The sequence below is a fragment of the Sceloporus occidentalis genome, unplaced genomic scaffold (assembly GCF_023333645.1).
Source record: "Sceloporus occidentalis isolate IW3139 unplaced genomic scaffold, rSceOcc1.0.p SCAF_70, whole genome shotgun sequence".
Classification (NCBI taxonomy): Eukaryota; Metazoa; Chordata; class Lepidosauria; order Squamata; family Phrynosomatidae; genus Sceloporus; species Sceloporus occidentalis.
Window position 1 is genome coordinate 540,458 of NW_028317050.1, and position 16,496 is coordinate 556,953.

Sequence of the window (16,496 nt, forward strand, 5' to 3'; positions counted from 1 at the left end):
TATTACTCTACATATATATATATATATATATATATATATATATATATATATATATACTTATATTAGATTTAATATAAATTTAATAAACACATTTAGAAGCAATTCAATTAAACGGAATAATCCGATGAAAAGCGGGATATGTGAAATCAAACCACTGAAATACCTTCAACGTACCAAATATCAGCTCCACAAATCCATTATGCTCTATGGGTGGTTTATAATATTTATGAATACAGTACATTTGCTTTAATAGTGTAAGAGTAAATTGATAAATCCATTTGCATATCTTATACCAGAAGTCATTATCCCCATATTACTTTGTAAACAGCAGTGCATTTTTAAATTATCAGGTTTGGAGCTGTTCTAATAATCCGAAAATACATTCATAACTTACATTAGCTCTAATCATTTCATGCACATAGAATTCATATTTACTCTCCTGGTTATATATTTCAGATGCAGGCAGACATAACTTTGATCTGTATTACATTTATAACAGCACAAAGTGGAATATAATACATAAAGAACTGATGTCAACCTACTATGTGCATTTAGACGCCAAAAGAGGTACAAAAATCGGAGATCCATATTTTCAGAAACTAAACCTAAATGAAGCAAAATGTTACATATGGCATGTTAAACGTTGTATCACAACCTCCTGTTTTGTACCATCAGGTATTTTTATACTTTATACTTAGAGACAACATTTTGTGGTGTAAAGGAAATATAACGTAAGAGTACATACTGGGTCCAAAAATGATTGATGTCAGCCTTGATCACTTAGAGTAATCCTCTGTTCCCTCTGTTCATTAAGAACAATTTTGAAATGTTCTCTGGAAAACTATCATATTTGCTCAATTATAAGATGAGGTTTTTTTTCTGAAAATACCCCTTATCTCATAATCGGGGTCGTCTTATAATCAGACCTCAAATAGAGGTCTGAATATGAGACTAAGATCCAGATGCCCCGCAGTGCTGCAGGGGACCTGGATCCTCCTATCTGGTAACTTCCACTGCTGGTGCTTTTGACTCCCTGGTGTGTGGTCAGGGCAGCGGGTAGACGTCTCTGCGATTTGCGTAGGAAATTTCCGTTGCAGCCGGAAGGAGGTGCCGTTAGCAGCGGGGGTTGTCTGTGTCCATCGCGCAGACCTTCCCTAGCTGTCAGAGAGAAGAGTTCCCCGCGGCGTTCCAAGGAATTCTCTCTGACAACCGGAGGGTGTATGCGCGAGGGACGCAGACAACCCCCACTGCAAACGGGAACTCCTTCCTGCCACAGTATACTTACCTACCACCAGTCAGCTCTAGCACTGGCTCAGCGAGGAATGTGGTTTCTCACAAGACCAATGGGAGAACCAATGGGACTGAATTCCTGCCACTGATTGGCTGCTTCAAGTAGCAAAATGTCACACAATGGACCGAAGTGTTCTACATTAGCTGTGGAGCTGCAACTTCTTCTAAAGTTAAGTCTTAAATGTAAGTTTAACATTTTTAAATTTACTTATAAAGAAGTCCACATGTCCTGTTGTGTTTTACTTCTTTTAGTTATTGTTCTTGGAACACTAAGAATAACTAGATGCTGTTGTGATTTTTTTTTCCAAATGAGTTGTTGTGAGTACTTTACCTCTACATAGTTTACATCAGAAATATGAAGCTTAAGAGATATTACATACGGGTTACAATATTAAACAGGATGCAAGATTAGTCAGGAATAGCACTGATATATCCAGAGCTCTGTATTCCATGGAGTAATGATAAATGCTGAATAGCTTCATTTGATCCTTTTAATAAGCTAATTGTTTTTTGTATTTACGCGACTGACTTAAGTTAATGAATATCGCATTATCTAATTTGATGGAAGTATTTTTATTTTTCTAACCTGGGGCAGGAAGTAAATTACCCTGCGATCTACTCTGATCTGACATTGTTTTCTATATTTTCACAAATAGCCAGCATTGTGCCTAGCATTGCTTTTGTGCAATTTACATACAATCCATTAATGCTCATTGTACACTGGATGGCATCAACAGAACAAACTATGCACAAGTTTTGGGCCGTTACATTATTGAGCCAATTGGCCAGCCTTACCCATGGGCTGAGATCGGCAAAGTAAAGAATATATTTAGTAAAAATATTTCTCATGAAATGTGTTCTTTTCTAACCTTCTCTGACCTATTTTTACGTTCGCTTTTATTACTTTGGAAAACCATGAAAGAGTAAATCCACTGCAATCATAAAAACCCCATCAAATCCTGGGCTACACAAAGGACAGCAAGAAAAACATAGCTTTGGAACAAGGTTTCTGGAAATATAATTCAACCTTATGATTAGTTATTTAGTAAGAATCGTCATATTGATCGTAACCGAGAATTCACTACTGACAAATATGTTCTCAGGTATACAAATAGCCTTTCTAGATCATTATGGTCACTCCAATCCTCAAGTTAATACTACACACCAAATGTTTGTTTACAATCCACCATTATTACCATTAACGATTATAATGAACAAAATAATAAACTAGGCTACCAATTACTGCTAAAAAAAATATGCATTTTTCATACTAATTTTTTTGACCACTGCAAGTAAACTGAATTAGGCAGGAGTGCATATTGTATATTATATGTATATTCATGTATATTGTATATTGCGAAGAATATGCAAGGAATGTTATTTATTGTTCTTGAGTGGGTGGTGGTCCTTACATCACAACTATAAAATAATTTGAAAGAAAAGAAAAAAGTATATCAACATCATTAGTAATGTAATAATTTAGTAATAATAGTTAATAAATTTCATTAAAATTGAAAATAATGTATTTAATTACATATTACTTTGTTACATAGAAGAGCATTCCAAGTGTTAAATGTAGGGCTGTGTTGGCTATCACAGATACTCTATTTTAGGAGTCTAGAACACGGAGAGTCACCTTCACCTGACTCCCCATGGGACGTTTACAAGACGTGCTTTTATGAGTAACAATACTTATTCCTTCCCTTTCTTTCCATTCAATCAGTGCAACTTAAGACTTATTTGTTATATGAATAAATGGAATATTCCATTGCGGAAAGAAACACATGACATTAGTGATGTGTTCTGTATGATCTTCTTTTTTATCTGTGGTTTTGCTATTCTGGTGACCTTTCCAGTCCATCCAATTGACTCTGTTTTTGACTCCAGGGCTGCGGAGTTTTCACGAACAGAGACAACTTTATACGTTTGGCTCTGCGCTGTCACTACGAATCACATCACGTTGAACTTTAACGCCATCATTTGAGAACTTTGGTTGCCATGAAAGCAGAGAAGCTTTGATTTCGTGTTTGTTCCTATTTTTACCATGTATGTTGGCTTCATCTGTAAGAACATTTCCCTGGGTTATTTTTTTTTGTTGTTGTGCAGAAACCATCAGTGTTGACAGAGATACAGATAAAACTGTGATTTTCTTTCCTCCTCAGAAAATTAAGTATTTGTTTTATGGACCACCTTAAATGTTCTCTTATGCTGTAACGTAGATGGTACAAAATACCACAAAAAAATCAAATAAAAGCTTGGGACTTTACTGTTCTGTTTTTTATTTATTTTATTTTGCTACGAGTTAGATGCACTTCGATGCATAAAGGAGGCCCTCAGAGCCCAATGCCAGCTCCTCCAAGTATGTTAGTATGTGTGTATCTAGATAATGTTACTGCATGTTGTGTATGTTAGTGTGTGTGTGTAAGTATGTTAGTATGTGTGTAAGTATGTTAGTATGTGTAGATAGAAGATCCAGCTCCACAAATAAGGGTTAAAAATTCTAAATTTAATTAGACCAGTTAAAACATGATAGACAAAAAAAAGAGAAAATTTTTTTAGTATGTGTGTATCTAAGTAAAGATGTTAGTATGTGTAATAATGATACTGCTTATGTATGTTTGTGTACATATGTGTTAGTATGTTTGTCTGTTTAAGTACCGTATTTGCTCGATTATAAGACGAGGTTTTTTTCAGAGCAAATGCTCTGAAAAATACCCCTCGTCTTATAATCGGTGTCGTCTTATAATCAGACCTCAAATAGGTCCGACTATGAGAAGACTAAGATCCAGATCCCCCGCAGCTGCAGGGGACCTGGATCCTCCTGTCGTCCCCCTGCCCCCTTACCGGTGCTTCTGAGTCCCCGGTGTGTAGCCGGGGTAGCGTGTAGATGTCTACGCGATTCGCGTACACAACTTCCGCTGCAGCCCGGAGGAGGTGCGGCTAGCAGCGGGGTTTCCCCGGCTGTCAGAGATCAGAGTTCCCCGCGGAGAATTCTCTCTGACAGTCGGGGAAGGTCTGCTCGATGGACGCAGACAACCCCCGCTGCTAGCCGCACCTCCTTCCGGCTGCAGCCTAAGTTGTCTACGTGAATCGCCATGGCTACATGACAGGGGACTCAGAAGCTCCGGTAAGTTTGGGGGGGTGCTCTGTTAAATGCCCTTTTAACCCCCTTAATGCCGCTCTGCCTCCAGAAATGCCTTTTTAACCCTCTATACGCCACTCTGCCTCCTACAATGCCTTAAACCTTCCTATATGCCACTCTACCCCATAATATGCCTTTTAACCCTCTAAATGCCAGAGTGGCATATAGGGGTATAAGGCATTTCTGTAGGCAGAGTGGCACATAGGGAGTCAAAAAGCATATCATGGGGCACAGTGGCATATAGGTGGTATAAGGCATTTCTGGGGCAGATGTGCATAACTGGGGGGGGCAGGTTGGAAAATAGAAGGAAATAAAGCCAAAATATTTTTCTCAATCATAGCTTTTATTAAAAAAATAGTTTATATGAATTAACATTTCCTATAGGGTCGTCTTATATTCAGGCTTTTTCTTTTTTCCTAAATTAATATTCAGATTTGGGGGGTCGTCTTATAATCAGGTCGTATAATCGAGTAAATACGGTATTTTGCTATGTGTACGTGTGTATGTTACTGTATGTTGTGTATGTTAGTTTGTGTGTGCAAGTATGTTAACGTGTGTGTCAGTATATTAGTGTGTGTGTGTAAGTATGTTAGTATGTGTGTATCTAAGTAAAGATGTAAGTTTGTGTATGTAGGCTACTACATGTTGTGTATGTTAGTATGTGTGTAAGTATGTTAATGCATGTTATGTATGTTAGTGTGTATCTGTTTGAGTAGGAGGAGATTAGGGGGCTCCAACTGCATGTCTCCCAGAGGGCTCTGGCATTTTTTGATACACCACTGGTTAGAGGATATGAAATGCCAGCGATATGTGTTACAATCTGAAGGTAACAAGCTTAGAAAATTACTAAACTATACATGATCTCAGCCCTAACATCTCTATTCAGTTTCTAGACCAGTTGCCCACTGTGGCACGAAAATTAGGTAAGCAGTAAGCATTCGATTCGTTTTTCTTAGGCTTTGTGAAGCTGAATGCCGTGTAAATGTAGTTCTGATCTTTTAGGGCAGGGGTTCTCAAACTGCGGCCCTCCAGCTGCTGCAGGACTACATCTCCCATAATGCTCCTTCAGCTAAGGGGCTGGCTGAGGAGTATGGGAGATGTAGTCCTGCAGCAGCTGGAGGGCCGCAGTTTGAGAACCCCTGTTTTAGGGGATACTCCTGCAGCACAAGCCCCACAATCTCATCTCCTATGTGAAGCCTGAAACAAGTAAAGTCAAATCTTTCTAATACAAGTTAAATAAAGAAACTTGAAAAAAGTCTATTGAATTGTATGTGTTTTATCTTTTAAAGGATAAGGCGTGATGATCAATGTGTATATCAAAATAAATATTAAGCTACCCACAATACTTTCACTTTTTTTCTTTTTATTTACTAATAATTTAAAGCAGAAAAAAATGCATACAAATGCAAATCTTGAATATTACAGAATTCTACAAGCTATAATATTAAAAACCTATAAGAACGCGACCTGGAAAATTCCTATTTTTAGAACAACTAATTAGCAATTGTGCCGTTTTCATACGGTGAGTGGCAATATGTACATTTGCAGTTTTAATCTGGTTCACACTGTCTGCATGCGAAACCTCAAATTTATTCAACTAAAATTTCAGGCTTATAATGGGGGTTTTTTTGCTGTTTAAGGGAGCGCCCCACAAAGCTTTATTTTCAGCATGTCTTCCAGGTGTTTTATAGGTATGATTTCTACATCCTTATAACATTGTGCATATAAACAGCAGACAATTTAAAACATATTGTGCGAGTAAAATACTTTACACATCAATGGGTCGCATTACATGTCTTGATGAAGCTACTAGCCTATACCCTGCAGCGTATTTTGTCCTACGCTGAAGGGTCTGGGGATGGCAGCTGCTACGTAACTGGGGGCATGTCGGGTGATCAGGTTCCAATTTAAAAAACAAACAAAAAAAACCACAATTTTTTGACACCTGTAGAAGCAACATAATCATTTCCAATGCTTGGCGCATCATTTTTATAATCAAACGTCCTCCTCACCTGTTGTTCCCGTATGTCATCTTGTTATGTTATATACTATTTGTTATCGCCTGTCTACCCTTTGTACAGCACTACGGGATCTGATGGCACTATATAAAACAACTACCATAAGCCATACTAATCACGCTATAAGAAACTGTCACTAAGTTACAGTGAAAAGGTTTTTAAAGGGTTAAAAAAAACGAAGAGGGAGAGTTTTACTTTCCCTTACTAAAATGATAGTAATTAAAAAAAAAAAACTTCACAGTAACTTCCCAGTGGAATAGAAAGGATAGAAAGGATAAATGTGCTACAATGATATATGGGCGCTAATAAGCTCTGACATGTGAAAATTATTCTTTACATGCTAACATATTAAGTGCTGATAAAATTAAGAGTGACAACATCTTCAATAAATTAGACTAATTATCATAAGAGAAGAAATGCATTTATTATGGTAGAAAGCATATCATCTATTATATCACCATTTATCCGTTCCACGATATTTAGTATATTTTCACAAAAGAAAAAAAAAAACAGGACGTAAAAATATAACCTGGAACAAAGGTATGATTTTAGGGGCTATAAGCAAAGCCCCACTTACACTACAGATGACAAAATGATTTCACATGCAAACAATATTTCTAATACTTCTTACTTACAACACCCAACCATGCTGTTTTATTGGAACAGTCATGATTTTTTGTGCAGCCTCTTGCCTTTGTGGGGATTATAGCTGGATTAAGGGGATTACTGGACCACGAAGCAGTGGAGTCGATCTAGCTCTGTACTTTTGCAGAGAGACAAAAAGTGGTCTATTCACTAAAGAGACAGGAGAGTTGTGGTTACAACTCATTGAACGTCCAACCCCAAGAAGCTTCTGTTGCACAAAGAGCTTTGCTGGCCCTGTATCTTCATAGTTTAATCAGCAAGACTTCTTGAAAGTCTCCTTGTGTATTTAAGTTATGTTTTATACGGGGCCAGTTCAGCTCTTCTTAATGGAGATGCTTGCCAGTGTTGGCTCCTCTTAACGAGTAGTGAAGCGAGGAAGCTAAGAGGACAACGCTCCTCAGACACTTCAACTCTCCCTTTATCAAAAAAACACATATTATTAAAAAATAGCGAAGCTAATATATTACCTCCCCAATCATGCCATTCCATACTCCTTCTATCTTCTTCCCATGCTTCCCGTTGGTCACTAGGTAGAGGTCATAAGTAAATCCAATAGTTTTTGCAAGACGCTTAAGAATATCAATGCAGAAACCCTTACAGCACTGTTTCACGAAAATGATAGGGTCTGTCAAGTGGCTACAAGAGAAAAGAAAAATACATGAATATTAATGAGGAGCTAAAAGGTTCTACCAAACCTGCATCTGTGACATGACAAATTACAAAGAAAACATATACTGGAAGTCATATATTAAAAATCTTTATCAAAGCCTAAAAAAGAACATCTTAGATCATAGGGCATCTCACCACCAGAACACTGAAACTGTTAAAGAAACCTTAAATCCTTCTTCGGTAGAAAAGGTCCAGATATTTAACAATTTATATTTTAAAAACTAACGAGAGTATATAATAATAATAATAATAATAAAAAAATATAATTACATATTAGTGAATATGACATCATTTTGATTAAGGAGTTTGCTTTCTTTAATATTCCAAATAATTGTTAAAATTCTTTCCACTCACTTTCACCCTCCCACCACTAATTTCATCGAATAAACTGGTACTCCTGATGGCCGATGTAAGTCAAACGTCAACAAAAGTATTTGATAGGGGTCATGTATAAAAAGTGACCTCTTTAAAAGTGGTCTTACCACCAGAGCACCCAGTCCCATATTTCTACTGACTGAATCATTCCATTATTTAATGGTAAATAAATATGTGCTACCATATGGACTCCAGCACCAATGACAGCCTGACTAGTCCTAGGACTATAGAATAAGACAAAAGACTTGACTTCTTTTTTGCTTGCCTTATTATCTCTCCGTACAAGAACTGTAAATACCACCTGGCACTGTATCTTCTTCAGATTACTCTGGTTAAGCATTAATTTTGGTTTCATATGTTCAAAATTTCTTTATATTTTACATAATTGATATAGTCCATATAATGGTGTAAAAAGTGATCTTATCACCATAGCAACCAATGGAACCAAATTTTTCAGCTTTTTTTAACCTCCTTCTTAGAAACTTCACCGTGTTGTCATTTTTACTGCTAACTATAAATTCATGCAGGAAGTGCGGACAAATCCAAAGCGCTTGACAAAACCAAGACGAGCTTAAGACTGTAAGGGACGACGGGGGTTTGGCAAAGGATTGATTCGTGAATTAGATTTATACTGCTGGCTCACCACACTACAGTAGTTCTTGGAAATGCACACATGGCTGAACACATCCTATTACAATACAATATATATATATATATATATATATATATATAAATAAAAGGGGAAAAAATCTATTTTTTTAAGAACATAGGAATACAGAGAAATAGGCAAATTCTTTATTAAACGCAGTGGGGAGGGTATATTTTTATAATCCCCCGAGTATGTAAGTATGAGTGTGTGCATGTGTATAACTTGGTAGGAGGATATTAGAAGGATACAGATGATTCAAATCTGGGAGGCACTAGTGCATGATCTAATACGTGGCCGTGACATTTGCATTTCATAATTGTCCTTGAAACACAACATGTGCCTAGTATTCACACCCAGACTATATCTAACATAACATGAGCCTCATCCTCATGTTTTCAATGTTTAAGCCTACACACAGAGAGAGAGAAACAGAAATAAAAGAAAAAGAGTTCATAAAAGAAAAAAATAGCAATTCTGGGGCAAAGTGTTAAACATATAAAAGTTACAACAAAATCAATTAATTCTTCATGCTGATTGTGCAAAAGGATACTCGACAACTCGACAGGTTTGACCTGGAGTCTCCAGGTCAGTTTATACATCACCCTACAGGGGAGCAATATTTGTTCAATCAATTCTACTTCCCTTCCACTCCCCACCACTAAAAAAGCTGTTTCCACCAATCCACTAGAATGGAGAGCTTCTGGTAGCATTGTCTGGGAAGTTGCCAGGAATGTACTAAAGATTGCCCCAGGATAGCTACCCCACCTCTTTGTGAGAGGGTAAGGGTAGCTGGCCAAGTAGGCGGGGCTGGATGACCGTGTAGGTGGAGATGCCCATGAGTGAGGTGATCTTATGTAGGAGGAGAAGTGGGCGTGGTATGGGCGTGGTTAAACACAGCTCCTCTGCCCGGAAAAAGTGAAGAGTGACCCGGAGACCCTGGGAAACAGGTATTTCAATATACCAAATCAGTACTAAAAAGAATAAACCTTTGAATAAATTGATGCTAAGATGTGCTATTAAATCCCCTCCTCGTAACTAGAAGAATATTTTTGTTTATCCTGTTTATTTTTGAACTATTATTAAGAGAGGTCTAGTACCCAGAACCAACTTAATGTTATATTTCTGGTTATCTATTATAGATAGTATATTATCTTTAGTATATTTTTTGGGGGGGGGGGGGCGGTAAGTTTGCAAACTACCATTCTTGGAACCGGTCACCCAAGGTATTATAGATGCCTACACTTTTAACCATTTTTAATTGAGCTAAGAGCTGAATGGATAAGGTGATTCAGCGTCAAATGATTAATTTTACTAAACAGAGATTTGTCTATCGGAGCTAACGTGTACAAGAATAAAGTTGATTTTTACAGAGAACCCATTGAAAAAAGGTTTAGAAGATGATGATATCAGTAGAGGACAAGTATGGGGAATGTTAATAAAACTGTGGGTGGTTACAGGAAAGGGTTGTAACACAGAGGTAGATGACCAGAAGCATTATGAGCCTGGTGATGAGGATTAATATATGGTTGTGCAACCTAAAGCTAAGGGCATATTACATAATGGCAAGGTTTATAATATTGGGTCTCAGTGAAGGAAGAATTAAAGCTAAAGCATAACAAGGGATAATCGATCGTCGGCTGAAAGTTACAGAAGTAAAAAGGGGTGTTATTAGGGTGATGAGTGCACAACAAGTGAAAGAAATTCTAAAATGGCATTTATGGATGCAAAAAGAATATACTGCAGCCTCGCTGACAGCCTCACCAACAAAAATGCATATTAAAGAATTTTGTGAGTACTTTAATAAACATTCTTTAAAATGTTAATAATAATAGTTACTTTTAGAGGAAGCTGCAGTTCCAGAGCAATGGAGTGCAATGCCTCATCTATAGACTCTTTTCTCACTACTGAGCATGCACTCCACAGGTTTCATTAGACTCCAGCCAGAAACCTCACCAAGCCATTGCTGAGTTGACTGGCAGTGACTATACCACATGGGTGCAGGCAGCTGGAGATGTGTTTCGCCAAACACATCTCCTGCTGCCTGCGCCCCAAAAAGATCTCCTGCTGCCTGCGCCCCAAAAACATCTCCTGCTGCCTGCGCCCAAACACATCTCCTGCTGCCTGTGCCCCAAAAAAATCTCCTGCTGCCTGTGCCCCAAAAACATCTCCTGCTGCCTGCGCCCAAACACATCTCCTGCTGCCTGCACCCAAACATATCTCCTGCTGCCTGCGCCAAAACACATCTCCTTCTGCCTGTGCCCCAAAAACATCTCCTGCTGCCTGCACCCAAACACCTCACCAAGACATTGCTGAGCTGACTGGCAGTGACTATACCACATGGGTGACTATACCACATTCGCCAAACATATCTCCTGCTGCCTGCAACCAAACAAATCTCCTACTGCCTGCAAACACATCTCCTGCTGCCTGCGCCCAAATAAACTGACTTTGAAAACAAAACCATCAAGAATGTAATATTTTGAATTAAAAAAATTGTACTGAAAAATACCATCAAGTAACAATTCTTTTATAAAGACTAACAATTCTGTGGTAGTAAATATATAAATATACATATATAATGAATGTTATAATGGATATATATATATATATATATATATATATATATATATATATATAAGTTAATGTAGTTGAATGCCATCTTGATACAAAGATACAGAGATACTGTATTTTTACACAACAAATAATGATAGACAGACACAGGAGGGAAGCGTATTTCTAGAAATATTGAGCTAAAAATAAAAAGATAATGCTATAGAGCTAGAGGGGCATGCTTTGTAGAGATACGAGAAATCTTTACTTTAGAATGGGTCATGCATTTATCAGCAAAGGAGCAGATAGGCTAAACAATAGAAGGAAGAAATCAGCATATTTCTGAATTCAGATTGAGCTGGACATAGAAGCATATCATTATTTTTTATCTATTTTTTTTCTTTTAATATTTCTTTACTGTCCTCGAGGTTCAGGATTGGTCTTTGCCAGTGTTCCCTCTAAGCCGCACGCACATAACTTTTTGAGGGAGCGCACACGTCCTAACATTGTGCGCACAGTACCTAACGGGGAGCTGGGGGGGCGGGCAGTCCGTCCAGGGTGCCGCTGGAGGAGCAAGCTCGGTTGGGGAGATCAAAAATATCACCCCAACTGGCTTAAAATCAATCAAGGGAGCGGGAGGTCTGTTAATGCAGACCTCCGATCCTGCTCCCTTGTGATGCGCACGGCAACTGATGCTGTGCGTCGGGATTTGATGTCAGATCCCGGCGCACAGCACTGAAGCCACGCCCACCATCTTCACTGCACCGGAAGGACAGGACACAGAAGAAGAAGAGGCAAGAGGAAGAACGAAGAGTAGGAGGAAAAGTAACAGAGGAAAGGTAGGAAAACATTAAGTGAGATTAGTAAGTGTGTGAGAGTGATGGGTGTTATGCTGTAGTTTATGCTGAATGTTTGTGAATGAGTGTGTGATAGCATGGATGTGTAAGTGGGGGGGGGTAGCATGGCATAGGGAGGCTGTAATCACATTAATATGATGCCCAGGTTCCAGCATGTACTGGCTACCTGGGCATGATAGGAGTGTGATTGCTGTTAGCAATTATGTATATATATATATATATATATATATATATAATATTGTTGTTGGGGGGTTTTTTTGTCCAATTTTGGTGTGTTATTTTTAATAAAGTGGGGGTTCATTTGAATGCTGAATTTTCGGTCCAGAATTTTCATTTCGGTGCACCCCTGTATACTAAGCCAGACACTGAAGCGGTAGGCCTAAACCACATCAATGTTTGGCTTAGTATATAGTGATAGGGGTTATGCTACATTATTGGCAATGTCTGGCTCCATGTATAGTGATAGGTGTTGTGCTGTGCCTCAGTATATAGTGATAGGTGTTTTGCTGTACCACCGTCAGTGCGTGTCTCAGTATATAGTGATAGGTGTTATGCTGCCCCATCGTCAATGTTTGCCTCAGTATATAATGATAGCAGTTATGCTGTACCACCGTCAGTGCGTGTCTCAGTATATAATGATAGCAGTTATGTTGCAACACCGTCAATGTCTGCCTCAGTATATAGTGATAGGTGTTATGCTGTACCCCAGTCAATGTGTGTCTCAGTATATAGTGATAGGTGTTATGCTGTACCCCTGTCAATGGTTGCCTAATGACAGAAGCTATGCAGTTTTTCCCAATAAAAAAAATATATATATATATACACACACACACACACACATATATATTGATCCTTTATGCAGCCCGGAGCCCCCGCTCGTGATTCACTCATAATTAACTTTTGCGGTGAGAATGTCACCTTTAAAATAGACCATGGAGTCAAAAGGGTTGGAAATATATAGCTCCCCCCCTTGCAATGTGATTTTTTTTTCAGCTCCACCAACTTCGCTTTATATGGACTGTAGAAGCATATTGTGCGCACAAAATTTTGGCTCTGGGAAACATTTTGCACAACAGAAATTTTCTGCGCACACCACCTAAGAAAAATTTGAGGGAACATTGGTCTTTGCCAATACTTTTCTGTGTTAGCAGGTTAATGTGCTGACATATTTTAAACACACTGGTCCAAAAAATGGAGACATTGGTAGAGAGGGAATGGTGATGACAAGACGGCCCTGGCATATTAAGGCTGCTGGCCACCTGATGGCGTAAGTGCGGCCGATGGCTGGATACGCGCGGCTACAGGTTGCTTTGTATGCTCAGATGAGTATGGGGTGCCAATGGCCAGTCCGAGTCTGCGTATTGGATACAAGAAAGGCTGTACCTTTAAGAGAAAAGTATTATCTATGTGTCTATATATGTCCTCCATTTTTATATACGAATTCGTAGCTAATGCAATCTCTAGAGACCCTGCTAATGCACTGAACACTCAAGTAGTTACTATGTAATAATCTAATACTGCTATTAAATGATGCTAACTAAATTTAAAAAGCTCTACTGCACTAAAAATAGAGATCACAGGATAATAGACTCAGTCATCTTACTAATGCAAAAATGTCCTAGAGTTTCTAGGAAGGTTAATAACCCCACACCAATCTTTATTTTCTTTCTTACCCCTCCACTGCATCCTTAATTTGCATTCAATCTCTCGTTGCAATTTTATTTTCAGTGTTCTTCAGAGATAAAAAAAAAAGAATATTAATTGGATGCTGTTATCTGAAGAACTGAGAATGTGAAATTAGTTCATTTCACAAATCTTAGATTCAGCGGGGGGTTCCTGTCCCCCTGGCTGGTGCATACCAAAAAAAAAAAGAACCAGAGAGGATCTGCTTGGCCTTTATGTTCTTAAATCAAAAGCAATTATTCTGAAAACGTATGCTAAAGCCACAAAGTCCCCTGGTAAAGACGTAGAAGAAGGCACACTTATCTCTTTGGTACATGTACCTTGGCTAGGTGGAAAATATTCAGACTTTACTGCTCAATGAATATGAAAAAATAAGGCCAACACCATAAAGCTTCAGCAAAGATGAAGACGTTCTAGGTCAGGTGTGGCCCAACAGGAAAAAATGGTACCTAACCTTGGCTCCCATGATCTCAGAGTAGCCACAAAGCTACCTTCTTCTAGATCATAATAATGTGGCAAGGTTTTATAAATTGATCAAAAGATTAGGTAACCATTTGGCCCATCTAGTGGCCCCATTTTTCCTAATGGGAGACTCAACTCTTAATCGGCCCTTAGCCATATGTCTATCACATGAATGTTTAAATTCCATCAGTGTATTAACCTCTACCACTTCTGCTGGAAGACATCCACTACCCTCTCGGTAGCTGGTAGACTTGAGTCTACCAAGATCAACCTTTCCAGAATAACCAATCCGGGTACGGTATATTCCTGTGATCTCCAAAGAATTACAATTTCCCCAGATGTGAAGACATTCTCAATTTCCCTCGACCTAGCCCTAAACATAATGCATACAAAATAGTTTGTTTTTGGCATGTTAATTTTATGATTTCAGTTAGCATCTATAGCAACACACAAAAGCCCATATATTTAATGGTGTGAAAAGGAAGGTTATTTTCCGCAGTGCTATTTTGATGCACTCAGATTTACAGCACCCAAAAGAATTCTAGAACACATTCAGTGTTTCATTGTAGACACTTCTTTTTAAAGATTCACAATTCAGCAATTGCAGTATAATATTTATTGCCTGGTATTTAGATATGATTTTCTGGGTTCACACTTTTTCTTTTTCTATATTACATTCACTGAATACAAACGACACATTAAACGTAACAGGATCATATACCTGGGTTGTGCCACCTAGTTTTTGTGAATAATACTTTTCTCTTCAAAAAAATAAATTATTAAATATTACGTTGCTTAGTTTACGCATAATTATATTTTTTAATACTTGTGCTAAAGAAGGGGCTCCAATAAATATTTTTGCCGAGAGCCTCCAGAGCTGCTTCTGTATCCATGCGTTCCATCTCAGAAAGACAAGGAGGAGAAGAGAGGTTAGCAGGTAGGTCCTAAGGGACACCGCTGCTGAGGATGTATGGATTTTGAAGGTTCTTAACAGAATAAGACAGTAGGCTAGAGGTTCCTGAATCTGGATGGATGGCTCTCCCTAACAATTACAGAGCAGATCATTTATGAATAATAGTGGCAGGTTTCTGGAGCAGAAACAGCCATAGATCTGTCGATGTATTTCCAGACAGACTTACTTTCTCTTCAATCCAATGAATAAAAACAAGGACCAGCACTGCATTTATTTACACTATGCCATACATAGTTCCATCCTAGTGCAAGTCATTGCCTAACTGTATTCCGTACATCACATGTTAACCTCACGCAGGGCTTTTGGGAGGAACATTTTTTATCTAGGCCACCTTTTGAGCTTAGAAGACTATAAAGACTTGACAAGGGAGTATGGGGATGTTAAAATGGACGCTCCAGTGTCCCATGCAGGAGTCTCAACAAATAATGCATATTAAAGTACTTTGTAAAGTTTCATGCCACCGATTGGCTGTTTCTAGCAGCCAATCAGTGGCATGAAGCCAGCACTATATCTCCTGCACAGTGAGGGACAACTACATATGGGGGATTCTGCACAACTCATCTACCATATTCATTAGAGTGCATATGCTCATTGTAGTGTCCCTTTAAGTGAATACCCCCTATATTATATATTCTATTATATAATACATTATATTATTCCTGTTTTGATATTTTATCCAGAACCTGCACAGAAGCATAACAACAGTCTTCGGCTTAAGAGACAATTCGGCTTTATATAGAAAAGATAAAAATTTGCCAGATAGATTGCAGCGAGTAAAGAGATTACATCTCCCTTGTTTACATCTATGAATTTGCCACTAAAGCTCGGGCATAACTATACACTTTTTCTTTGTACGCCAATATACAGCTGATATTGCATCTTAAATCATTTCTCAGCTCTCCTCAGTGAAGTCCGTGTACATGAAGGACTCGTCCATAAATTTTAAATATTGCATATTTAATGTCCTTAGTGCTTAATGATCCTACAGCGAAACAGGACCCTCCAGCAGAAAGGAAAACAAAAGCGCGACTGAAAATTAAGGAAGAAGACAGAGAACAATGAAAGCCCTGGGAGCGCGTAGAATATATGTCAGTATCAAGGAACTGCTTAAAGTCATGCAACTGCTATATTGTATAGGGCCATCTTTTTCATTGGGCGACATGGGGCAATCCACTAACTATGG

At 38.3% G+C, this 16,496-nt stretch overlaps 1 protein-coding gene across 1 annotated transcript in view; it reads right to left on the minus strand.

Annotated features, from left to right (window-relative positions):
* Positions 1-16,496, minus strand: part of LOC149286307 (glutamate receptor ionotropic, NMDA 2D-like) — a 119,332-nt gene that overhangs the window by 70,931 nt on the left and 31,905 nt on the right. The window contains exon 5 of the mRNA XM_089494222.1: positions 7,563-7,731. Coding sequence (XP_089350348.1) covers positions 7,563-7,731 — 169 coding nt within the window. The remainder of the gene's footprint in view (positions 1-7,562; positions 7,732-16,496) is intronic.